At 48.2% G+C, this 27,107-nt stretch overlaps 1 protein-coding gene and 1 pseudogene across 3 annotated transcripts in view; one reads left to right on the top strand and one right to left on the bottom strand.

The window, feature by feature from the left end:
• AXIN1 (axin 1) overlaps positions 1-24,910 on the bottom strand; it is a 58,719-nt gene extending 33,809 nt beyond the window's left edge. The window contains exons 1-2 of one of the 3 annotated variants that reach the window (XM_060077844.1): positions 24,828-24,910; positions 20,031-20,991 (exon numbers count right to left, since the gene is read on the bottom strand). In XM_060077844.1, the coding sequence (XP_059933827.1) occupies positions 20,031-20,908 (878 nt within the window). In that variant the 5' untranslated portion in view covers positions 20,909-20,991; positions 24,828-24,910. Of the gene's footprint in view, positions 1-20,030; positions 20,992-24,672; positions 24,746-24,827 lie in introns of those variants that run through there. The other 2 variants (XM_060077843.1, XM_060077845.1) reach the window with 2 other exon arrangements.
• Positions 251-530, top strand: LOC132476109 (small integral membrane protein 15-like; annotated as a pseudogene).
• Positions 24,911-27,107: the final 2,197 nt, after the last annotated feature.

Genomic DNA, 27,107 nt, shown 5'->3' with positions numbered 1-27,107 from the left:
TGCACACCTTCACCACCTGCAAGGACAATTAGAAAAACAGAGAGTTGGGAGTGGGGGTCTGAGCCCACCGTCCCAGGCGCGATGTAGGGGAGGCTGGTGGCAGCCACTGCCGCGGTTTTGCCCCCGTGCCCAGTGGAGGCAGCCACCGCGCCAACCGCCCAAGTATATAGAATTTAAGCATTCTCTCAGAAGTGTATGGTAGAGCTAAAGAAGACAACCAGCCAAGGGTCATCTGAAATTGTGATTGGCTAATAATCCCAGGACAAAATTAGAGATCACTACTCAAGCATAAGGCCTCTACAAAGATGTTTGATATAAAGGCTTGGGCTGAGTATGTTGTGGAATGGGCTGCAAAGGACTCATATGGCTTCCTTACAACAGTTATTTTGGCCCTAACTCTATTGTTTCTAGCAAGTGCTGTACTGTCTTAGAAATTGGCCAAGATGATTGAGGCCAGGGAAAAGGAGCAAAAGAAGAAACAAAAACGTCAAGAAGATACTGCAAAAGCTAAAGGACTAAAAGATGATTGAAAGAATGAACAGGATCTGCAACCAGAGGAAAATTGTCTGGAAAATTTTGCAGCTTTGCAAGGACCCATTAACGTTGCTTTTCAGATCTTACGATAGTATTACTTAGTAAACTAAGTCTGAGCATATGGAAGAATCATGTTAGTTCTCACCTGTACTGTAGCAACTTTCAGGCTTCGGTGTAGAAGTCTGTTGACAGTTACTGTAAATTGGCATTTATTATGCTACAAATTCTTTATAACTGACTTAGTCATTTGCCTTTTTGCAGCATATGTACTAAAATGAAAACATCCTGTGGAGAAAAATGGCTTTAGATTATGGACTCTATTCAAATAATGGCTTAAAATGGGGTCTTGTTCTGGACAAAGGAGATTAAGAATATAAAAATCAGAATTGTCCGGAGGTGAAAAGTGTGCTTTGGCTTAAAAGAGATACAGTGTATTAATCACATCTTTTCTCATTATTACTTATTTCTTGGAATAGAATCATTTCTGGCTTCCTCAAAGCAAAATAATGTTATTCAATGACTACTTCTATTTTCTGTATTTTTCTCATTTTAGCTTTTGAGATACTGGTAATTACCAGACATTCTGCATTTTTTAAAATCTAATTTTATAAAGAATTCTCTTATTATCTTGACTATGTAGAATACCACTTACTAGATATAACAATTTTTGTACATATGAACACTGCTATTTTCTTAGCGATGACTTGAATAACACTATGATTTAAAGCTTGGAGTAAAACTGCCAAGCCTTGTAGTACCGTGGAACCAGTTAATTCTCACTTGTGCTAAGTAGAAATGTGAAGTACTTAAAATGTCTTATCAAATAATTTGCTGATTATATAATACCACTTTTGTTTTCTATTCCATTCTTTTAATTCATGTGGTAGTGATGTCCTTTACTTTTTTTTCTTTTATTTATTTATTTTTTTTTTTGCGGTACGCGGGCCTCTCACTGTTGCGGCCTCTCCCGTTGCGGAGCACAGGCTCCGGACGCGCAGGCTCAGCAGCCATGGCTCACGGGCCCAGCCGCTCCGCGGCATGTGGGATCTTCCTGGACCGGGGCACAAACTCATGTCCCCTGCATCGGCAGGTGGACTCTCAACCACTGCGCCACCAGGGAAGCCCTGTCCTTTACTTTTTTGATCAAACAGGTTCATGGTGAAAATTAAAATTCCAAATTTCTTTTAAGGAACTTTTAAACAGTAACAGTTAAGTCATATTTCATAAATGGTAAAGAAAGGCTTAACAGTTGGAAAATTTTTGTTTATCATAGTATTAATTGGGTGAAAAAGGTGTAAATTATGTCAAAATGAGAACGTGTTATAATTAGAAATAAAGGGCTGAAGGATATCTCCTTCAGTTAAGTAGTGTAACTGGAACTTTTTACTCTTTAACATGTCTTTTATAAATGCATGGTTAATCATTTTATTTGTTGTCAGTAATTAATAGCTCACTAACATTTTCCTCACCTCCGATAATAAATCTTAAATGACAAAAAAAATTGTCTAAAAGCTTTAACTTAAAAATGAAACTAGAGGGCTTCCCTGGTGGCGCAGTGGTTGAGAGTCTGCCTACTGATGCAGGGGACACGGGTTCATGCCCCGGTCCGGGAAGATCCCACATGCCGCGGAGCGGCTGGGCCCGTGAGCCATCCTGCTGAGCCTGCGCATCCAGAGCCTGTGCTCCGCAACGGGAGAGGCCACAACAGTGAGAGGCCCACGTACCGCAAAACAAACAAACAAAAAACAACAACAACAACAAAAAATGAAACTAGATATTGAAATAAATTTGATACTTTTTTATATAAAAAAATGTTTTCATCTGTTTTAAGGCACAAGATAGCTACCAAGGAAATGAGATCTCTTAAGGGGCCAAAGCATGAGAGAAAAAAGGAAAACAGACAGGCAAGTCAAACATACGGTCCCACTTTTCTCCTTGAGGTTCTCAAGCAATGACTTCCAAGCTGAGAATGTGAAAACTTCCAGAATTCTTAAGTGGGTATTCCAAGTGCACCAAAGATGTGGGCCCTGGTGAAGACCCCAGGCCTTCAGTCGGGACCCCAATGGGCTATATCCTAGAAGAAGGGATGAACCTGAAATAGACCAGCCTGCCCAAAGACTGAAGTCTTGTGTTCAAATCAGATTGGTTCCTGGCTGGAGTAAAGTGACAGGTCCCCACACTAAAGGCCAGTCAGAAGCAAAAGTAAGACCTCATTGGAGAAAATTACGATCAGGAACTTCAAACGATCCCTGTATTTTTCATATACAATGTCTGGTGTTCAATAAAAACTGCCCAGCATACTAGGAGACGGGACCAACTGACTCAAGAACAAGAGAAAAACAAGACAACAGAAACAGAACCACAAAACACCCCAATTTTAAAATTACAGGACATTAAAATATATGTGATTAATGTATTCAGTAAGTTAAAAGACAAGCTGGAGAGTTTGAGCAGGGGACTGAATATTAAAAAAAATCAAATGAACACTAAAACTGAAAAATATAACAAATGAAGTTAAGAACTCCACAGACAGACGTAACAGTAGACTACACACAACTGAAGAGAAATTAGTGAATGGTACATAGGTCTGGAAAATATACATACTGAAGCATGGTAAGGACAGAAACTACTGAGAAGACTTAAAAAGAAGAAAGGTCTGACACATGAGTAACTGGAATCCCAGAAGGAGAGGAGAAAGAGAGAATACAGCAGAAGCAATATTTGAAGAGCTAATAACTGAGAACTTCCCAAAATTCACAAAAATCATCAAGCCAGAGATTCAAAAAGTACTTCAAACCCCAAGCCAGGTAAACAGACATGATAGTAAAACTTCAGTAGTTTTACCAAAGACACAGAAGAAAATCTTAATGGTGGCACCAAAACATGACAAATTACCTTGGATGGTGCAGCTGTAGGACTAAGAACCCACATGCCGCGGGCAACTAAGCCCACACCACAATACTGAGCCCACACGCCGCAATGAAAGATCCTGCGCGCCTCAACAAAGATCCTGCGTGCTGCAACCAAGATCCGATGCAGCCAAATTAATAGATAAATAAATACATACATACATACACATACAAAAAAAACTAAACAACAACTGCATAAAAAGCAATGGGGGAGTACATAACTTGTGTTAGTTTAACCTTTAGTCTTTACATTTTCCGGTAAGTGACAAAAGAACCAACTTACACTCGAATAGGTCAGGGATGCATGCTGTAATCTCTAGAGGAACCACTTAAAAAGTAGTAGTACAGGGCTTCCCTGGTGGCACTGTAGTTAAGAATCCGCCTGCCAATGCAGGGGACACGGGTTGGAGCCCTGGTCTGGAAAGATCCCACATGCCGCAGAGCAACTAAGCCCGTGCACCACAACTACTGAGCCTGCGCTCTAGAGCCCACAAGCCACAACTACTGAAGCCTGCGCACCTAGAGCCTGTGCCCCGCAACAAGAGAAGGCACCGCAATGAGAAGCCCGCGCACCGCAATGAAGAGTAGCCTCTGCTCGCCACAACTAGAGAAAGCCCACGCACAGCAAGGAAGACCCAACGCATCCAAAAATAAAAAGAAATTAAAAATTAAAAAAAAATAGTAGTACATAAATGTAGAACAAGCTAACAGAGGGGGGCATTTGAATAACAAAAAAAAATTTAATTAATCCAAAAGAAACGAGAAAGGAGAATGAGGAGGAACAAATAAAACATAAATACTAAAAGATAGCTTTAAGTCCAAATATATTGGTAATTATTATATATTAAATATAAATCAACTAAATATGCCAATTAAGAATAGATCATCTGGGGACTTCCCTGATGGCACAGTGGTTAAGAATCCGCCTGCCAACGCAGGGGACACGGGTTCAACTACTGAGCTCACATGCTGCAACTACTGAAGCCCGCGTGCCTAGAGCCCGTGTTCCGCAACAAGAGAAGCCACAGCAATAAGAAGCCCACGGACCGCAACGAAATGTAGCCCCCACTCACCATAACTAGAGAAAGCCCGTGCACAGCAACTGAGACCCAACGCAGCCAAAAATCAATAAATAAAAAATTTTTTAAAAAAGATCATCTGGATTTTTAAAAAACTATCCATATCCACCTTATAAGAGAAATAACTTAAATATAAGAATATAGAAAATTGGGACTTCCCTGGCGGTCCAGTGGTTGGGACTTCACCTTCCAATGCAGGGGGTGCGGGTTCAATCCCTGGTCGGGGGGCTGGAATCCCACATGCTTCACGGCCAAAAAACCAAAAAACAGAAGCAATATTGTAACAAATTCAACAGACACTTTAAAAATGGTCCACATAAAAAAAAATCAAAAAAAAAAAAGAATATAGAAAATTTCAGAATTCCGTGGCAGTCCAGTGGTTAGGGCCCTGCACTCTCACTGCCGAGGGCGTGAGTTCAATCCCTAGTCGGGGAACTAAAATCCCACAAGCCGCACACTGCGGCCAAAAAAAAGAATATAGAACATTTGAAAATAAAAGACTGAAGTCTCTTCACAAGAAAAAAAAAATTTTGTAACTACACACGGCAACAGATGTTAACTAGACTAACTGTGGTGACCATTTCACACTATATACAAATATCGAATGGTTATGGTGTACCCCTGAAACTAATAGAATGTATGTCAATTATATCTCAATAAATAAATAAAAGATTGGAAAACACATAAATCATGCAAATACTCTTAAAAGAAAGTTGGGGTAGCTATACCAATATCAGACAAAGTAGATTTTTAAGCAAAAAGCAATATTAGATATAAAGACATGTTATAATAATAAAATGGTCAATCCACAGAAACAAGTAAGAACTCAATGTGTATGCATGTAAACTATGGACTCAAAACACATAGAGCAAAACTTGACAGAAAAAACAACAACAGACAAATCCATGTTCATAGTGGGAGACTTCAACCAATAAATTCAGCCTCGACATTCAACACTAGTGGCGTATTGAAACACATAAGCCATAGCTTGTTTCTGAATCCTTAATAAAAGGAATCAGATAGAATTTCTCACTTGATCTGATTTTTTTTAAGCTAGATTTCTTTATCAAAGGTGGGAGGCCAAAAAGGGTAAAACCAATGCAGAGGTAGCTCCTGGCTGTGACATGAACCACAAGGGAAGCAGCCACTTCCTTGATAAAAGTCAGGGGTCTCAGGACGGGGATGTGAACGCTGTACTCAAGGGCACAGGCGGGCGGGTGGATTCCGCACACCTTGCAGGTGTTTTCTAAGAGCTCGAGTCATTTCTTTCAGTACATATTTATCAAGAGCAGACCTGCAAGACAGTATCTTAAGCCAAGGACAAATAAGACTAAGACACAGTCCTTTTCAAAGGGCTCTGAGCTGTTTAAAGCTCAATCTGAAAGCCATTTCAATGTGCTTTTACCATCTCCCCCCAGCACAACTCAGGGTCCCCAACAATCTCCAGGACACCAGCCCCCATCTCACATCACCTACCAGCAGTGCCAACGGTTACTCAACCCACCTTTCTTGGTGCACTTTCTTCATTTGGTCTCCAAGACCCCATACTCCGCTGGTTTCCTCCAACCTCACTGCCAGGTCTCCACAACCCTCGGCAGTGGAAAGCCGCCAGAGGCCTTCTTGTCTCTATCTACGTTCGCTCACTGGGGTGTCACAACAAGGCTCACAGCTCCAAACACCATCAATACACTGACAATTTGAGAGAGACCAAAGCAGAAGCCACAGTCTCAGAAATGCCAAGTCACCTCTCTGCGCTCTCCTCCCAGCCCTCGCCCCTCAGCCACTCTGCCCTGGCTAGGCTGCCCTTCCTACTTGCTCTTCCCTCGTCCTCCTCCAGGTACACGGTCTGTGCTCTCACCTTCTTCAGGCTTTGCTCAAAAGTCACCCTCCAGAATGAGACCCTCTCTGGCCACTCTTGTGAAAATGGCAACCCTCCCTCTGCCCCAACTTAAACTGCACCATCTGAAATGCTCAGTATTTTACTTGGGTTCTCATCTTGTATCTCTCCCTGTTAAAAGTGTAAGCTCCACAAGTGGAGGGATTTTTGTCTGCTTTGTTCACTAGTGAATCTCCAGCTTCTAGAAAAGTATGTGGCACATGGAGGACACTCAATGAACAAATAAATCTGTATTTCTGTCAATTCTCCTTTCAAAGGGGCAGCTGTATTGGGGCCACACAGAGTCATCTTTTCCTGTCTGCTCAGACACCGCTTTTCTTGGTCATATGTGGACCACTGTCCTTGAGCCCCCCTTTTGTTCTCCAAAACACCGATCATAATAGTCTGCTGAGAACATCCAGTTATTTTACCAGCAAAACGGGTTTATTCAGGAATAGCAGAGAATTGCAATTCAGGACGACCATGCTATAGCAAAAACTACAGGCAAGTCCAGCAAACAAAGGAGAGGAGTGTTACTTTATAGAGAAAAGGAGGAAGCTGAGAGGGATGCTTTGAACCAAAGCCCCTTGGAGGAAAGCAAGAGTTCAGGGTGGTGATGGATTCCTATTGGCTGAGCTGCAAGGGTTCCAACAGGCTGGGCTTGGCGCTGGGCAAGAACTCTTCCTTCCTCCTGCAGGGGCAGTAAAGTAGATACCTCCCTGCTGGGAATGCAAGGTACCTCTCTTCCTGCGCGGTCTCTAACTGAGGTGGAGTGTAGGGCATCAGAGCTCCCCTTCTGGACTCCAGACTTTAAATGAGGTTCCCTTTATTCAGTTTCACAAGTCCATTGCCAGCACAGGGATCAACTGTCCTCAGATGAACGAACAGTCCTCAAGAAGATTCAGTAAGAAATCCAAGAATTACACAAGAATGAGATACAGCATCCACATCTTCCCCAAGACACAAACCCTTCAGCCATGCCTAATTCAAGCAAGCTTAACACACAGAACAAATGTGCTCCTGACAAGTTATATGTATGCATATAATTTTTATCCACTGAATAATCTGAAGGGTACTAAAGGCATCCCAAAGAGAATTCTCATTAAAAAAGAAAGACTCGGACTTCCCTGGTGGCACAGTGGTTAAGAATCCTCCTGCCAATGCAGGGGACACAAGTTCGAGCCCTGGTCCAGGGAGATCCCACCTGCCGTGGGGCAACTAAGCCTGTGGGCCACAACTACTGAGCCTGCACTCTAGAGCCCGCAAGCCACAACTACTGAAGCCCGTGTGCCTAGAGCCCGTGCTCCGCAACAAGAGAAGCCACCGCAATGAGAAGCCCACACAGTGCAACAAAGAGTAGCCCCCGCTCGCAGGAACTAGAGAAAGCCCACATGCAGCAACAAAGACCCAACTCAGCCAAAAATAAACAAATAAAATATAAATAAATTAAAAATAAATAAATAAACTCTTCCCAAACTGACATGAGTTTAAAAAAAAAAAAAGAATCCTTCCACAATGTTACCACCTACAAATTACATATTTTACGGTCATCACATTAGATCCTCCCTAAACAGCAGTGCTCCACATCTCCTTTTCTTTCACTGACTTCTTCCCAAAGAATTCTCATTTGTATTTAAAATAAGTTTTGCAAACTAGGCCCAGCTCTATAACCATAGGAAAAAGGAGCAGTCTTTCTCCCACATATGCAGGACTTCTTGACACAACCCACCATGTCTCCCTACTGAGGGGTGGGTAGGGGCATGATGCTAATGTGAAAGTTAATACACAGAACCCTCACTTAAAATGGAGATGGGGGAATTCCCTGGCAGTCCAGTGGTTAGGACTCCATGCTCTCACTGCCAAGTGCCCGGATGCAATCCCTGGTTGGGGAACTAAGATCCCACAGGCTGGGCAGCGTGGCCAAAAAATAAATAAAAATAAAAATAAAAATAAATAAAATAAAATGGAGTTGGGAGGCCAGGAAAGGGAGCCCTCACACCCTACCATCATAATTGCAGACCCAACAGGAAGAGACATACCTTTGCATCTCCAACATGAAGAAGGATCACCCAGCAGGATCGAGAGAGAATTTCTCTTTGCCTGGCAACAGCTCAGCCAATGAAAAGCCACTGTACTCTGAACTCCCAGTTTCCTCCAATGGGTTCTTTGTTTATAACAGCACCTCCCAACTCCTCCTTCTCCTCTATAAAAGAAGTTCCTCTCCTTTGTTCTCTGGACTTGCCTGTGGCTTGCTATAGACTGCATGTCCCAAATTGCAATTCTTTGCAATAAACCCATTTTCTGGTAAAATAACTGGCTGTTATATTGTTTTAGGTCAACACCAGAAAGATTTTTAAATGCTGATCCATGAACAATTAAAAAAAAAAAAGGATGATTTTGTCTTTTTAGAGTATATATTCAGAAAACAAGAGCAGGAGAAATTTAGTAGAAAGAGCTGAAAACACAACAAAAAGAAAAGAAACAGAAAATAGGAGAAAAGAAACAAAATTTAAAGGATCATTCCAAATGGTCCAACATCTAAATAATACAGGCTCCAAAATGAGAAAAGTAATGAGAAGTATTTTGACAGGCACTTTTTAAGCCAATGCAGCATAAGGGAAGATTTATGTCAGAAAATCAAATATCTAATCAAATGAAAAAATGCAACAACCATAACTTTAAAACACACACACACAAAAATGGCACAAGAAAGAAAATGCTTGGCCCAACTTGGCTCAGCAATGAAAACACCAAATATGGATGTAAACCAAACCCAGAATGTGTTAATAATCAGGCCAGGTGGTGGGGAAAGGAGAGCATCCACAGAGACTGGCTGAGGGCAGATGCCCCAAGGACAGCAGTATGAGTACATCACTCACAAAGGGGGGTGTGATGGACTGAGAGTCTACATCCCCCAGATTCTCATATGGAGGCCCTTACCACCCCCCCATGTGGCTGTATTTGGAGATGGGGCTTCTAAGGAAGTCACATGGTTAAATGAAGTCATGAAAGTGGGGCCCTGATCTGACAGGATCATTACCCTTACCAGAAGAGATGCTGGGAAGCTGTCTCTCTCTCCACACAGACACACTAAGAAAAGGCCATGTGAGCAAACCAAGAGAAGAATGGAATGAAACCTACCTTGCCAGCGCTTTGGTCTGGGACCTCCAGCCTCCAGAACCGTGAGAAATAAATGTCTGTTGTTTAACCCCCAAGTCTATGATATTTTGTCCTGGCAGCCTGAGCTAATACACTAGGGCAAGACACAGTTGGAAGCGGCCATCCTGGAAAGGCCAGGGGGTCATAAGACTGCTAAATTTAGTTATCAGCCTTTTAGCGTTATTTGAATTTTTCCTTCTCTCCATATTTTTAATAAAAACTAAAATTAATTAAAATACTGGTATAGGGACTTCCCTGGTGGTCCAGTGGTTAAGACTCTGTGCTTCCAATGCAGGGGGCGCGGATTTGATCCCTGGTCAGGGAACTAAGATCCAGCATACCACACTCAATGCGGCCAAAAAAACACAAAACAAAACAAAACTGGTATAGCAGTGCAAACATTAAGAAGACCTAAGATCATACTAAAAGGAAACATTTATATGCATCCTTTTAAAAGAAAAAACATGCTGTTGAAAAACTACACATAATTCACACCCTCTTGTGATATATCTTTGTATATATTTTAATAACATACTTTCGAATTACAAAGGTTTATGTTTTATAGGAATTTGGAAAATGTAGAAAAACAAAAAGAAGAAAATAGAAAGTCTATGTTCTCCAACTATGCAGAAGAAAAATCCCTATGCAATCAATCCTGCTATTAGACATTCAAGTTACTCTAGCTGCTGGCTATTACAAGCAACATTCTTTACGATTTTTTTTTTGTGTGTGGTACGCGGGCCTCTCACTGTTGTGGCCTCTCCTGTTGCGGAGCACAGGCTCCAGACGCACAGGCTCAGCGGCCATGGCTCACGGGCCCAGCCGCTCCACAGCACGTGGGATCTTCCCGGAGCAGGGCACGAACCCGTGTCCCCTGCGTCGGCAGGCGGACTCTCAACCACTGCGCCACCAGGGAAGCCCTATGATTATTTTTAAATATTTGTTCAAGAGAAGACACTGGCCCTACAGACTAAAAATGAGCCAGTGATCCAGAGAGGGTCAATACCAGATAAAAGCACGTTAAAGATTTGAAGGGCGCAAGGCTGGATGAGCAGAGGGCCAGAGAATGGGAGCCTCCTGCTGCTGGGGGGCTGAGAAGGGTACCCACCCAGCCACACAAGGCAGGGCTCACCTCTATCCATCAAAACTGGAGGAGTTTGGTCCAAACAAAAGAGCTGAGTCCAGTTGCTACAAAGAATTTCACCAGTTCCGAGAAGGCTTGTGGGCCGAGGCTGTAATCCACCCAGGGGAGGGGTGAGGAGGAGTGAGCCTGAAGCCCTTCACATGCACGCACAAGGCCCTGTGCACGGCATCTTTGAAGACTGCGTTTATTTTCACAAAATCAGATAGCCAGCCTGAGTTCCAGGAAGGGACTGAAGAGATTTACTGAGTTGTTTCCTCAGAGCAAACACTTTTTGGAATTAATGAGCTCTGAGAGGACACTGAGTGGCTCACAAAAATGTGCATTTGTACTGATGTGACATGGGGGAAAAATAAAGCAACAATTTTCTTACACACACACACGTACTCGGCCTCAAGCTGGATTGAAGAAAGAATTATTAGACTGCCTTCCTTTCCTAACTGAACAACCACTACTTGGCCAAATTCCATTATTTCTAATGATTGCTGGGTAAACTGGTGTAAATGAAGTCAGGATTCTAGAAGAGATTAACAGAGCCAGTGAGTATGAATCAAATTCCAGTCTCTGTGACGCTAACTGGTGCACCAACCTGCGAACGGGCTGATCCCCCGGCAGCTGACGCACAGAAGACACACGCGGCCAGTCGCCAGCCCAGCCTCCCCAACCCAGCGGCCAGGCGGCAGAACCACAGGCAGCGTGGGCCTCTCAGACCGCAGTCTCTGTAGGCACTTCCCTTTCATAAACCCACCAACGTGAAGCCCCAGACAAAGGGGCCTCTCTATTCCAAAATTCTTCAGTCTGACAGCTAACTGCACTTTCCCGGACTTTGTTGAAACCTGTCATCAAAGACTACAGAGTTTTGGGGCTTCCCCGGTTGTCCAGTGGTTAAGAATCCGCCTTCCAGTACAGGGGACGTGGGTTCAATCCCTGGTTGGGGAACTAAGATCCCACATGCCGTGGGGCAACTAAGCCCACGCGCCGCAACTAATGAGCCCATGTGCCACAACTAGAGAGAAGCCCGCGCGCCCCCCCCTCACTGCAACGAAAGATCCCACGTGCCGCAACTAAGACCTGACACACCCAAAAATCAATCAATCAATCAATCAATAAAAAAACAAATCAATATTAAAAGAAAAAGGCTACAGAGTTTTATATGACTAAAACAGAGAAAAAATATTTTTTGACTCTCCTGTAACTAGTTTAAAAACTTTTATTAGCCAGCCTCCCCCCACTGATAGGCATGTAAAATGCTCACAGTGTGCTGGTACCACGACAGGGTGTCCTGTGGACACGCTGTGTCACAGGAGCCTGGGGTGCAGTCCAGGGGCAGTGGGAAGTCCCCGCATCATGGAAGAAGGAAGAGCGTAGTCAGACCTGCATCTAGAAAGGTCCCTTTGGGCACTGTGGAGAGAAAAGACTGAGGCAGAGGCTCACCCAGAAGGCTCTGCGGGTCCAGGAGGAGGGTGTGGGGGCCAGAGTGCAGACAGCGAGAGGCAGAGGGTTCAGCATACCTTCGGATGGGGAATCAGGTGGGCCACGTTGACCTGGTAGATGGTGGTGCCACTTCTGGAGGTAAGGATGGCCATGAGAGGAGCAGGTTTGGGATGGGGAATTAACATGCCTCACTCTCAGGAAACATGATTATTAAAATTGGAATGTGTCATTCGCTACTTTGAAATCATTTGTAACCCAGATACAAATTTCACCAACATCTAGCAGACCACTAAGTTCAGATGATGATGAAGAACACAGAAGGATGTGAAACTCCCTGAGCACCTGCTGTGTGCACTGAGCCTGCTGTGCTGCTGTGTGCGGGCATGCCCAGGGGTCAGCTCACGGAACCTCCCTGACAACCTCATTGGGCAGGCCCTTACTTCACCGTCCCCATTTTTACAGAAAAGCTCAGAGAGGTGAAGCAACTTCCCCACCATCACACAACCAGGAGAAGGCTGCCCCAGAAGACACAGCCTGTGGAAAAGTCACCAAGTGAGGGGTCCTTAAGTTAAACCACTGAGATTAATGTTCTCCCATTCAGCCAGCAAGGGGAATGGAAAGATTTGTAAACTCCTGTCTTTTTGTTTTTTCAGTTGCGCCACGTGGCTTGTGGGATCTTAGTTCCCTGACCAGGGATTGAATTCAGGCCCTAGGAAGTGAGAGCGTCGAGTCCTAACCATTGGACCACCAGGGAATTCCCTGTCAACTGTCTTGAGAGCCCCACAGCTGCACACTAGGGCCTGTCTGAAAACATCTCCAGTGACCAACCTTGGGATCATCTGTTCAGTTAAAGGAATTCATCCAGTTGGACAAGTTATACACCTGGAAGGTGACAAGGGACTGGCAGCAGGGCTATGCTCTCTTCCCTAGCTTCGTACCCCACATTTAAGAGTGACTAAAAGCACAGCAGTAGGAAGAAAGAGGGGGAAGGCCACAGGGAGAGTCACACTTTACAAATGAGTCACCTTCCATCACAAATGACCTAAAAATTCAACAGTGAAGAGTATTTGCTGAAGGTCAAGTCAAACAGGCTCACTATTAATGGGACCAGTGTCCTGAGACCCCCACGGCCTGGGCCACCGCCACCCTTTGGACTGGAGCTCCTCGGCAGCCAGGTGCCAGAGTCACCACCCCAACTCCACCCGCTGCACTGGAACGCCAACCAGAAACCCCAGATCAATCTCACTTTTCCACCTTCCACACGAAACTATACACATTTGGGTGCTTCCTCTTTTTACATTTCTTTTAAGCCATTTACCAGAAGTACAGTCGATAAGGCAACAAACAAGTCAGGCAGTTCCTCAGTCTGGAGAGGAAGGGTTAGTCACCCACCCTTCAAAGGACCCACAAGTCGCTGAGTTATTCCTGCTACAAACACCATCTGTGCTCCACTCTCCGGCCACAGCCACGATGACCAGCCCTGACCAAGAGCACCTCACTGGCTGGCCCACCAGGAAGACATAAGGAAATATCAGCTGGACCCTGTCCTCGGGGAACTTCTCAGCGAGGAAGGTAGTGAAGAGAAATGGAAAGCATTTGCTGCTGTCAGACATTAAAACCAGCAGTGAGGGACTTCCCTGGTGGTCCAGTGGTAAAGAATTGCCTTCCAGGACTTCCCTGGTGGTGCAGTGGTTAAGAATCCACCTGCCAATGCAAGGGACACGGGTTCGAGACCTGCTCCGGAAAGATCCCACATGTCGCAGAGCAACTAAGCCCGTGCACCACAACTACCGAGCCTGCGCTCTAGAGCCCGCGAGCCACAACTACTGAAGCCTGCGTGCCACAACTACTGAAGCCTGCGCACCTAGAGCCCGTGCTCTGCAACAAGAGAAGCCACCACGATGTGAAGCCCACACACTGCAACGAAGAGTAGCCCCCGCTCGCCGCAACTAGAGAAAGCCCTTGTGCAGCAACAAAGACCCAACGCAGCAAAAATATATAAAATGAATAAATAAATCTTAAAAAAAAAAAAAAAAGAATTGCCTTCTAATGCAGGGGACGCGGGTTTGATCCCTGGTCAGGGAACTAAGATCCCACACGCCACGGGGCAACTAAGCCCACGCGCTACAACTACTGAGCTCATGCTCCTCTATGAGAGAGCCCGCGTGCCACAAACTACAGAGCTCATGCGCCCTGGAGTCTGCGCGCCACAGCTAGAGAAGAGAAAATCCACACGCCACAACTAGAGAGAAGCCCACGACCTACAATGATAGCCCACACACCACAAAGATCCTGCATGCCTCAACTAAGACCCGACGCAGCCAAAAATAAATTAAATAAATAAATATTTTTTAAAAAAACAAAAAACCAGCAGTGATATAAACAAGGTCCTACTGAAGAGCATAGGGAATTGTATTCAATATCCTGAGATAAACCATAATGGAGGGACTTCCCTGGTGGTCCAGTGGTTAAGATGCCACGCGCCCAATACAGGGGGCCCAGGTTCGATCCCTGGTAGGGAACTAGATCCCACATGCATGCCACAACTAAGAGCCCGCGTGCTCCAACTAAACATGCCGCAACCAAGAGCCCACATGCTGCAACTAAGACCCAGTGCAGCCAAATAAATAAACAAATAAATATTTTAAATGAAAAAAAATAGGACTCCCCTGGTGGCACAGTGGTTAAGAATCCACCTGCCAACACAGGGGACACGGGTTCAAGCCCTGGTCTGGGAAGAGCCCACGTGCCGCAGAGCAACTAAGTCCGTGAGCCGCAACTACTGAGCCTGCACTCTGGAGCCTGCAAGCCACAACTACTGAAGCCCGTGCGCCTAGAGCCTGTGTTCGCAACAAGAGAAGCCACCGCAAGGAGAAGCCCACATACCACAACAAAGAGTAGCCCCCACTCATCGCAACTAGAGAAAGCCTGTGCGCAGCGAAGAAGACCCAATGCAGCCATAAATAAATAAATAAATAAATTTTTAAAAAATAAAAATAAAAATTGGGTTGTCTTTAAAAAAACATAATGGAAAAGAATATAAAAAAGAAGGCATATTTTGGGATTTCCCTGGTGGCACAGTAGTTAAGAATCCGCCTGCCAAGGCAGGGGACACAGGTTCGAGCCCTGGTCTGGGAAGATCCCACATGCCATGGAGCAACTAAGCCTGTGTGCCACAACTAGTGAGCCTGTGCTGTAGAGCTCGTGAGCCACAACTACTGAACCCACGCGCCTAGAGCCCGTGCTCCACAACAAAGACAAGCCACTGCAATGAGAAGCCCACACACCGCAACAAAGAGTAGCCCTCGCTTGCCTCAACTAGAGAAAGCCTGTGCGCAGCAACGAAGACCCAACGCAGCCATAAATAAATAAATAAATATACTTATTTATTTATTAAAAAAAAAGAATACATATATATGTATAACGGAGTCACTTTGCTATACAGCAGAAATTAAGACAACACTGTAAGCCAACTACACTTCAATTAAAAAAAGAGAGAGAGGGGCTTCCCTGGTGGTCCAGTGGTTAAGAATCCGCCTTCCAATGCAGGGGACGTGGGTTCGATTCCTGGTTGGGGAACTAAGATCCTGCATGCCACGCAGGGCAACTAAGCCTGCATGCCACAACTAGAGAGAAGCCCGTGCGCCGCAACAAAGAGCCCATGAGCTGCAACGAAACTCCCACGTGCTGCAACTAAGATCTGATGCAGCCAAAAAGAAATAAATCAATTTTTTTTTTTTTTTAAAGAGAGAGAGAGACAAAAGAAAACCAGCGGCGATCGCTAAGCGCAGGTGGTTGAAGGGCTGAAGATGGCTTGACTCAGGCCTGACCAACCAGGCCCAGCACAGCCCCTGGAGGCCAGGCCAGGCCAAGCTTCTGAGCCTGCTAATGTCTTACAGATCCTGGCCCCTCAGGCCAAAGCATTAAGTAAATAAACAGCCAAAACATCTACATCATCAGAGGACCCTCTGCCAATTCACACCAAATTTAAATGGTGTGTATGAACCAACCAAAGTTATGTTCAAAGTTCCACTGACAAAGGGCAATAAAGACTGGGAAAGTCTTCCACACAGAGAACAGAAGAGCAGCAAGGAATTTTGTGACCCCTCAGCCCTGGGCTCTTTATCCTAGTCGTCCCAGGTGACTAGGATAAATGCAGAAAAAAGCCAGGGGCATCCCTGTTTTCTCAGTTTTGACAAAGACCCACGTAAAAGGCTCATTTACCATCTCTCAAGTCAGCGATCTGAAAAACAGCTGTGTGCACACATGTGAAGCAAATGAGGACTGCTGCTCAGGCCTCCCGCCAGGGAACAGGGAGCCTCAGCGACACCAGTGAGCACAGTGGGAGCAGCCTCCCGGCTGACACACTCCTCCACGCAGAATCAGTGCTGAGAGAAGCACCTGCTGTTGCAGGAAACACATCCCCTGAGCTGAGGTTCCCACCCGGCTCCTCTTCCTGGCAGTGGGCATTCACTAGCTGCCTATTCACTACCCACTCTCCTCCTCCCTTCCCCGTTAACCCCAATCTTCCCCTGAAGGACCACTCCCCCTGCTGGAGAGTGGTGATGCTGTCTGAGTGGGGCACCCCACTTTTCTTCTGGGGTGGCCCTATTTGGTGTAAGCCCAAGAGCAGAGCCTCAGCCCTTGCACAGTGATTATGCTGGAGTGGGCAGGACACACTGGCACACAGCACCCCCAGCCACTCAGGGCAAACTGCAGGACGTTCCTTCAGTGGGAAGCATCTGTTTACAAAACAAGGGAGCCAACCTGAGAGCGAAGCTGGCCGCAGGAAGGCAGAGGCAAAGAAGCATTCAGACAAGGGACAGTTTCTTACAAAAATGAACGTGATCTCAGCATACAATCCAGCAATTGTGCTCCTTGATATTTTACCCAAAGGAAATGAAAACTCACGTCCACACAAAAACCTGCATACAGGTGTTTACCGCAGCTTTAGTCATAACTGCCAAAAACTGGAACCATCAGGATGTCCTTCAGCAGGTGAATGGATAAGTAAACTGTGGTCTATCCAGACAACGCAATATTATTCAGTGTTAAAAAGAAATGAGGGCCTCCCTGGTGGCGCAAGTGGTTGAGAGTCCGCCTGCCGATGCAGGGGATACGGGTTCGTGCCCCGGTCTGGGAGGATCCCATATGCCGCGGAGCGGCTGGGCCCGTGAGCCATGGCCGCTGAGCCTGCGCGTCCGGAGCCTGTGCTCCGCAACGGGGGAGGCCACAACAGTGAGAGGCCCGCATACCACAAAAAAAAAAAAAAAAAAAAAAAAAAAAAAAAGAAATGAGCTATCAAGCCACGAAAAGACACTGAAAAACCTTAAAAGCATATTACTAAGTTAAAGAAGCCAATATGAGTAGGCTACATACTGTATACTTCCAGCTACATGGCATTCTGGAAAAGGCAAAACTGTGAAGACAGTAAAAAGATCGGTGGTTGCCAGGTGTTGGGGGCTGGAGAGGTTAAACAGGCCGAGCACAGAGGAAACTACCCTGCATGGTACTAGAGTGATAGATACAAGTCACCGAGAGGGAACCCTAATGTAAGCTATGGACTGTGGGTGATTAGTGTAGGCTCATCAGCTGTAACAAATGACCACCCCGGTGGGGGATGGTGAGAGTGGGGGAGGCTGTGCGTGTGCGGGGGGGAGGGGTACATGGGAAACCTCTGTACCTTCCTCTTAATGTTGCTGGTAACCTAAAACTTCTCCGAAAAAAAGAAATAAGTCTTTGAAAGAAAAATGGCTGGAGTCCGAATCAAACCACATCTGAAGCTGGGCCTGCCTCTGGACTTTTCATTTACCTGAGCCAACCAATCCCCTTCAGTGTTTAAGCTGGGGTGGGCTGGCTTTTCTGTGACTTTCACACTAATGCATCCTAACTGCACACCCTTGCAGAGCAGGTAGAATGCGCTGGACTCCATATCCTGCTAGTGCTGATGAACAATGACCCTGACACGGGGGACTGTCCACCCGCACAACCGCAAAGGCAGCCCCCAGAAGGACGGGGTCCGAGCACAGGCAGGACTCGTGAGCGCCAGACTCCCACGGCCACCAGCAGCTCCACAAGAGGCGAGTTAAAAACGAACGTGTGCCAGAGTCCCTACAGCAACATATTCTATTAATTTGATAGTAAAGGTTATTTATTACAAATAGAGCAAACCAAAGAGAGAAAAAGCAAAGTTGCTGCTATGACCGACCCCCGATTGAGAACTGAAAAGTGTGCAGACTGGCTGGTTGGGGGAGGGGTGGCACGCAGGAATTTCTAAAATTAGAAATCAGAATTGAACTCAATTTGTTTTTCCCTACAGCCCAGGCCTCAAATTTAATCCCATTTTTAAACTGTTCTAATCAAATATGACAACTTTCAGGTTAGGTCTGAAAAGCTGTGTCAGTTACTAGCCTTACCTATCAGGATAATTTTATAGTATATTCTGCCCTAAAAAGATTGCTAAATCAATAAGGTTTAAAGACAGTGAGCAAAAGGCCCACAAAAATTACCTAAACAGTGTATCTTCAATCACATCACTTAAAGGACATTTAAACCTTAAAAATGTTTAATCCTGTGTTTTATCAGCAAGTGACCAATTTCTCTGCCACAGTAAGCCTGAAGAAGTGATCTGCACTTTTTCTAACTCCACGGGAGAGGCCCAGCACCTGGGGATGTGCTTGCAGACTCTTGATTAAATCAGCAGGGTCACAGGAATTCCAGGCTTTCAAAGTTTCACAGGCAGGAGTATCCAGAACCAGCTACAGGGAAATGAGTGAGACCCGAAGTGCCCACTAAAATCGGCAACAGACTCCAACTCGAGACCAAATAAACTTCCAGCAACCACAGAAAAGAGAACGAAGAAACAGGTTTCCAAAGTGGTAACAACTTCCAGATAGCACCACTCCACGCTTCCAAAGCCACATATGTGCCCACGTGCAAAGACTGTGATCACAGCTTCAGAATGCTGGGAACTGAATACACAACAGCACAACTCATTTTCTTGGCGGGAGAAAGGTCCAATCCTGGAGCCACAACCACTTTGGAAGTTCCCAAAGTGCTCGGACAACTTGAAGCACATCAGCCTCCTCACCACCACCCCCCCGACCTCTAGGAAGAACCTTATAAGACAGTTACAAAAAGCAATGATCCAGAATTCTCTATGTACTGATGCACTGAAATGTCCACTCTTCTCTTTATTAAGCCAAAAGATGTCTGCCAGGTAGATCACCTTCTGTGCAAGAGGACACAAATTTTACTGCTAAAGGGTAAGGTTTAGGGACTTCCCTGGTGGCACAGTGGTTGAGCATCTGCCTGCCAATGGAGGGGACAAGGGTTCGATCCCTGGTCCGGGAAGATCCCACATGCTGCAGAGCAACTAAGCCCGTGCGCCACAACTACTGAGCCCGCGAGCCACAACTACTGAAGCCCATGCACCTAGAGCCCGTACTCTGAAACAAGAGAACCCACCGCAATGAGAAGCCAGTGCACCGCAACAAAGAGTAGCCCCCCGCTCGCCGCAACTAGAGAAAGCCCACGCACAGCAACGAAGACCCAATGCAGCCAAAAATAAATAAACAAGTAAGTAAATTTATTAAAAAATAAAAAAATAAAAATAAAGGGTAAGGTTTAAATGTCGTATCACTTCTAAGAATTCCAATGTTCCTAATGACTTACAAAGCCATATATTTTAGGCTGTTCTTGATAAAAGTGCCCTCAAAATACAAACATTAAAAACATCTAATGACAAATGTGAAGGCATCATGAGGAAAGACTAAAACCGCAATTTGCCCCAGCTCCAGGAGTCCACCCACTTTGGGGCTGAAGGACAAGACCTTTCCCTGCTAGTTCTCCAGGTCTTGGAGGTGAGCACAGAAACGGAGGCCTCGGGTCGGACTCACCTGAACTCTCTGCCTTCGCTGTACCGTCTACTTGAGGAGGCCCTCGGGGCGGCGGTTTCCAGGAGCAGCTTCTGCGTGAGCCTGCCGGGGGGAGCAGGGTCTCTGCCATCGTCTTCGTCTACATCTTGGTCACATTTCCATTCCTCATCTTCGTTCAAAGTGGGTAGGTATCCAGGTACTCCCTTCCCTGTCCCCGACCCGGAGCTCTGGTCACTGCAGAGCTTTGGGCTCTCTGAGCCTGTCCTCGTGTACTCCAAATAAATATCGGACTTGAGGAACGAGGGGTAGGTGTTCTCCTCCATGGTAGACTGGATTTCCGTCTGGGCCTGGTCGAACATGGCGGGATCGATCTGCTGCTTCATGATGCAGTCCTTTATGAAGCTCTTGGTGGCTGGCTTGGTCTGCCTGGACACAATGCCATTGTTATCGAGGATGTACTTGCGGTAGATAGCTCTGGCCAGCTTCAGCCTCTTCTCCTCATTCGAGTCACAGGGCTCCAGTTTCCTGAAGCCGCTGCAGGCAAACCAGAAGTCCAGGAGATCGGCACAGTCCTCCTGCTTCAGGAAAGTCCTAAACAGGTTTATCCCGTCTTGATCGTCCAGTAGGGAGTGCAGCGACTCGGCCCACTTCAAGTACGGAGGGGTGGGCGAAGCGCTGCCCTCAGGCTCGTACCCCAGGTCCAGATCTGAGCGCCTCGGAGTGGCTGTTGAAGTCTCACCTTTAATCCCGGCACCTTTCCCAGAGCAGAAGCTGTGGCTGATGGGCCTGGGGTCCGTGGACACCAGTTCACCCTCCTCACCAGGCACTGGGGGTCGGGGGGCATCTTCGGTGAAACTTGCTCCGAGGTCCAAGGGGAAACCCTGCTCTTGGATATTCATTTTGGGACTCTGTGCGTCACTGAACAATGAGCGCTGCACCCTAATACATCAGTACTTACAGCTCCAAAGTGAATCAATCTGTCCTGTTGAAACCATTAAGAGGACAAGGATTAGGAAAGGTGGGTCCATGGAAACATGACCACAGAGGTTTTCTCAAGACAAGACTTGCAATGATGCCCTCCCGCTCGAACTCAAAGCCAGAAACTCAGTTTAAATTTTCAACCTTTTGTCACAAAAAAAGGTTTGTACTATGTTAGAACAATTTCTGGAAACTTTTCCAACTACAGGAATGCCTCTGGCACTAAGAAATGAATGTCCAGAACACAGAGAGCGCCACTACCCTCAAGTGTCATTCTGTGAGAACAAAGAGAGACTAGCGGCCCATCCCAGCTACAGAGCTGCATGGCCAGTCCCTCTCCTCAGGCTCCAGGAAGGCAGAAGGACTGGAGGAAAGAGAGGTGCTTCTGGTCCTCCCAGCTGTATAAACCTCACATGAAAGACGAGGATGTGTATCTGAGTAGAACAGGGTCGCTGTGACACTCAGATATGGCACATCACTCACCAGAAGGCAGGCGGTCTGCTCTCCACTCCACACTCTCCAGGCCCACAGCCACTGTGCTTCCTGCTGCCCCATTACTTCACACTTACTGTGCCTCACAACATATGCGAACACACAGCAACTTGTTCCTCTAAGTCTCAACACGCCCAAAAGAGCAGTTAACTGTGGGTCGTTTTCAGCATCTTCAAGTGAGTGACCAAAGGACATCACTCACATGCACAGGCACAGGGGCCTTCTCACGCCGCCAATGATGTGGACAGTCTTTTTTTTTTTTTTTTTTTTGCGGGATTTTAGTTTCCTGATCAGGGATTGAACCCGGGCCCTCAGCAGTGAAAGCACGGAGTCCTAACCACTGGACCGCCAGGGAATTCCCGTGGACAGTCTTAAAAACGCTTCATCAGAAAGCTGCCCTCAACTTTAAAACCTTGCTTAAAAAGAAAGTGTCCTTCTGATAGCAAATGACAATTGAGTACTCTGAGGAGCAGAGAAGGTATAGAACAAACGAAATCCAAACACAATTAGCTAAGGAAGCATACAGCTCACATGAGTCAACTCCATAAAATGAAAACCAAATTACCCACCCTCTTAGAGGTCAGGGGACTATGGGTTTTGTTTCTGCTGCCAGATGCCTGTCTTGTACGAGGGAGGACTGTCCTGGACCGGGACTCTGCCACGGTCTTTGGTCCTCCCTGTCACTGAGCCCACGAGCTCAGGCTACACCTCCCCACCTGGCCTGTTGGATGTAAGTGGTGTGCCTAGAAGGAGACGGGAGAGAAGCATGACACGTCCAAATGCCTAAAGCACTGAACAAGCCAGAGGGAGCAGAGTGAAATCGTAAAACCTGGTACAAACACAAGGCGTGGATCTCCCCAGCCACCTCTCCACACTCCGGGCCCTGGCCTGCATGTAATCTGCCCTGGTACCTGCATTCTCACACTGTACACACTTCACCTGCCAGCAGCTGCCGACAGCTAGAAGCATCTAGAGATGGAGGATGGGTCACAATTATTGTTCTGAAGCTAATGACTCTGTATGAAAACTACGGGGTAGGCTGCAATCTCAGCCTCAGCAGGAACAGCCTGCTCCTTCGTCAAGGCCCACGGGCTGTGACACCCTGCTGCTCGTGGACCACTTCAACTGCAAAGTCCCTTTTTTTGAGTCCCATCAACACGGAATGAGCACCTTTGATGTCTCCACACCAGCTCATGGATGTCTAGCGTCCTCCTGTCGGGGACACCATCTCAGGAAAGAGGACCCGCACCTGGTGCTCTGAGCCTTACGGATGGAGATACTCTAGTTCACTCGCCTTGAGAAAAAACCAAGTCACTGCGTTCTAACAGGAGGCTAATGACAAGTCACTGTCACTTATCTCTATGTCTTCCCGGTAAATGATTTGTAGCAGCCTGATTTAAACATTTTCTGCAGGGCCCACAGCATCTAACACCACGTCTTGCAACTAATGGGCACCAATAAACACCTAATTCATTAACATTAAGGAAAACAACACTTGTCATAGACGCCAAATGTCAGCTCTTCACAGGTGCTGAAATAGCAGCAAATTCAAGATCTAGCCCTTTATTATAAAAATGTGCTGTCTTGGTAGACTAACTTCTCATTTGTGTGAACACGTCCCCCAATCATTTAAACTATTTTTTCATAGCCCAGAAGAAACATTTCTTAAACTTCACATCTATTTTTGGCTGTCAAGTGACAGAAGACCTTTGGTGTCCCTGGAAGCACATGAACATCTCTCCAAATTACTGCTGTTATTGAAACGTGCTCCAATTACCAAAATATCTGGGTTCCCACGGAGAAGTACAGCAAGCATTCAGCGTGCACACACACACACATACCACAGATAAAGCAGTTATATTAATTCAGGTTAGAGTCAAACGCCCACAAACACGGAATCTGGCCAACAGCCTGTAACCACCATCAGTAAAGGGATTCCATAAAAGGAATCCACAACTCTGACACCTCACTTAAAATCGCCTTCAGTCACTGCCTAGGCGCACCCTCTGGGTACCATGGCAGCCAGCTCAATGCTATAGGTGTGTGTATATTTATTTATTTTACTCAAATAGACCTTTTGAATTTTTGATGTATGTGGAGTGTGGAAATAATAGAGCGTGATTCTGACATACTCCCAACTGTCCATTAATGAAAGTCTTGAAGGGTTGGGACTACTGTTTTACATGTAATCTGTTCCCCCACCACCTAAATCCTCAATGACTAATGTAACCCAAAAAATCCACTTAGCTTTTCTGAAACTAGAAATCCAAGAAACATAAATATCTGCTGAAAAATCAAACAGAAACATTGTATTTTGCATGCTTTCCCATCCTTGTCCCTGAATAGAAGTTCCTAAAACTGAAACCCAGATACTGCTATCTTGGGAGGTCAGGTTTAGACTGTGTATGTTCTCCAAAACAGGGCCTGGTCCAAGTGCATCTGAGATTCTTCCTGAAGCAGCAGAGAACGTAAGTACAAGCAAGAAGGAGGGGCTGAGATGCACAGTAACTCTTTATTAATTATCTTACGAGATGGGCTGAGAAAAATCCCCCAAGGACTAATGTATTTTTCTCTTCTGTCCTGGAGGCTGAGCTATAAGTTTCACTGTCCTGACTATACAGCTCTGGTTTCATGAGCGACTGAATTCCAAAACGTAGGGCAGAGGTAGATTCTAAGATACACACCCAAGAGAGAGTTTTGGGGGTGAGGCATCAACCTGAAAGAGTAAAGCCCCTCAAGCAAGCCAAACCACAGCAGAGACCCAGACTCAGGCGCCTCTGCCTCAGAGAGAGTGCCCTCCTTGGGTTTCAAACTCACTCATTTCTACTTTTTGCTGGGGGAGGGGAAGGGACACTCCACTGTCCTGCTTATCTCCAGGATCCCTCTGCACCCCACCCACTCTGGCCGAACATGCCCCAGGCCCACAGACCACAGCACTGCACTCGGCACCATCCAATCAAACACATCAGCTGCAGACCCCGGTCTCTTCCAGGAGGACCCCCCATTAACCTTCTCAGAATCCTGAGTATTCCTCACCCCCTTCAGCTCACCTACTGCAAGTGGCTGCCCCTTCTGAACCAAATCCCACTCTTCCCCATCCACAGGCTCCAGAGTCAACAGACCTTGCCTTCTGCATCACCTGCTAGCATCTCTTCCTAGACACACCCGACCTCCCAAGAGTGGACCCACACACCTTCCTCACACGCTCCAAGCCCGCACAGCCTCGGAGCCCGCACACCCTCCAAGCCCCTCTTCCGGGTCCCGCGCCTGGCCCGGCCTACGCGGCCTACAATGGGCGCCGCACAGGCCCGCGCCCCTCAGGAATGCGCGCCCGGCCGCACTACTCACCCGAGCGGCGGCGGCGGCGGGGCCCCGGGACCGGCTCCCAGAGCGGAGCGGCGCGGCGCGGCCCATGCGCTCAGCGGCGACGCGGCGGGCGGGACCGGGCGGGGGCGCGGCCCCGGGCGGCCCCCATCGCAGCGGCGGCGCGGCGGCCCGGAGGCGGGCGCGGGGCAGGCCGCGGGGGCGCCGCCAAGGCCGGCCGCCCACTCCCACCGGCCTGCTCCGCGGGGACGCGGCTCCGGCCCGACTCCGGCCGGTCCGGCGGCGGCGGCGGCGGCGGCGGCGGCGGCGGCGGCGGCAGCGGCCGCGATCGCTTCCCCCCGAGCCGGGAGCCGAAGCTCACAGCGCCGAAGCCCAGGCCGGAGCGCCCCCGCCGGCGCCGTCCGGAAGTGCGGGGGCGGGGCCCGGAGCGTGAGGCGGGGCTTGGAGCGCGGGGGCGTGCCAAGAGCGTGGGGCGGGGCCAGGGGTGGGGCGGGGCCGGGAACACCAGATGAACCCCGAGAGCGGTGACAGGGCGAAGAACTGTGGTGGGCGGAGCCTCTAGAGTGGAGGCGGGGCCGGAGTGTGGAGGCGGGGCCAAGAGAGTGGCAGCCTGGCCGAGAGCGCTAGACGGAACCGGAGCGCAGGGAAGGGCGAAGAGCGTAGCGGGTGAGGCCTCGAGCGTGGGGGCGAGGCCTCGAGCGTGGGGGCGAGGCCTCGAGCATGGAGGCGGGGCCTGATGTAGGCGAGAATCCTGAGCGTGGAGGCGGGGCCAAAAGCGTCTAGGCGGACCCGAGGCGGACTCGAGGCGTGACGCAGAGCCTGAGCGAATGGGCGTGATCAAATGTGTCGGTTGGGGAGAGGACTTGGTGTGGACGGTGCCAGGACGCTGTCAAGGGTGACCCGGGAGGGGGCGCCGGAAACTGCGCTGGGCCCCTGGGGCTGTGTGGTCCGGGAGGGTGGCCCGAGCACCGAGCAAACGGACGGCCCCCAGGCGCACCGCGGGCGCACGCCAGGTTGCAGCCCTTTTCTGCTGCCCACACGGTGTCCACCGGCCCAGGGCTCCCCAGGTCGGCACCCACAGGCCCGGCCCGCTCCCAGCCGGCCTGCCACGGCCTCGGAGCTCCCTGAACGGGAAGACCCTCTCAGGAGGACGGCCACCAACTGCCCACGGCACAGAAGAAAGCAGGTGTCCAGGAGTTGGGCGGTTGGAGAGCACAGCCAGGCTGACTAGGAACTAAGCCCCTGGTGACATCCACCCTCTTTGTCCCCCTGCTCCGTGCCTGCTGCCCCCCAGGCAGCCAGGACCCTGAGAAGGTGGGCTTGGGCTCTGCCCTCCCTGAGTCCCCAGCCCATCAGGACCCAGCCAAGACCAGGGCACACCGTAGGCATCCAATAAATGTTGGAAGTCACTTGGGCAGGGGCCCCAACCTCCAAAGAGCTGTGGGCGGGACTGGCTGAGGCCCCACCCCAACTGGTCCAGCCTGCCTCAATTTCTCCCAGGCACCATCCAGCGTCCCGGCAAGGGCTCCACTTCCCATCACTGCCCCGTGGGTCCCACTGGCCCAGGCCAGCCTGAGAGCAAGGGCTTCTGGGTGTCCTGATCCCTGCACCCACTACCCTTCTCCCCCTCGCTGTTTCCATGGCAGCCCTTGCCTTGCAAGCCCAGCTGGCTAGCTCCCATGTTGCCCACCCACCACCAGCCCTTCCCAGAGGAAAAGGATGTGGGCACCAGGAATTGATTACTGCCCCTGAGGAATTGCTTCTGCCACTCCCATGATCACTCAGGACCTCATCCTCCAGCAGTGCCATATCAGACCTGGCACCTTGAAAAATGTTGCCGACAAGCTCCAGGGCATGGCTGTACCCCCATTATAACACAAGGAAGTTGAAGCTCAGGCCACACAGGGACCTGCTCACCTCCTCCCGGCCCAGGGCTCCCCAGCCCCTCATCCATCCCACACTATCCTCAGTGGCCCTCACCTGGCCTGCTCTCTGGAGCTCTCGCAGCCTTCAGGGCTCTTCCCTGGGTGCATTTGGTCATTTGCCCATCTTCATGCTTCAATTATGCTGCCCCCCCAACTCCCCAGGTCACCTCTAATGCCACCACATCTTCTCCTGATTCACCCTTGCTGCCCATCCTCATCCCTCATAGCTCCCAGGCAAGGGGAGAAGTCCAGGCTTGGGGCACTCTACCCACCAGCCAACCTCCTACCCAGCTGCCCACTACTGGCCCCTGCCTGGGGTGAGCGGCACAGAGGCATCCCAACCCCCAGCATCCAGCTTCCCAGGACTCAGCACAGCCTC

This window comes from Mesoplodon densirostris, chromosome 16, assembly GCF_025265405.1.
Source record: "Mesoplodon densirostris isolate mMesDen1 chromosome 16, mMesDen1 primary haplotype, whole genome shotgun sequence".
NCBI lineage: Eukaryota > Metazoa > Chordata > Mammalia > Artiodactyla > Ziphiidae > Mesoplodon > Mesoplodon densirostris.
The sequence above is the reverse complement of the archived record's forward strand: the minus strand, read 5'-3'. Positions and strand labels throughout refer to the sequence as shown.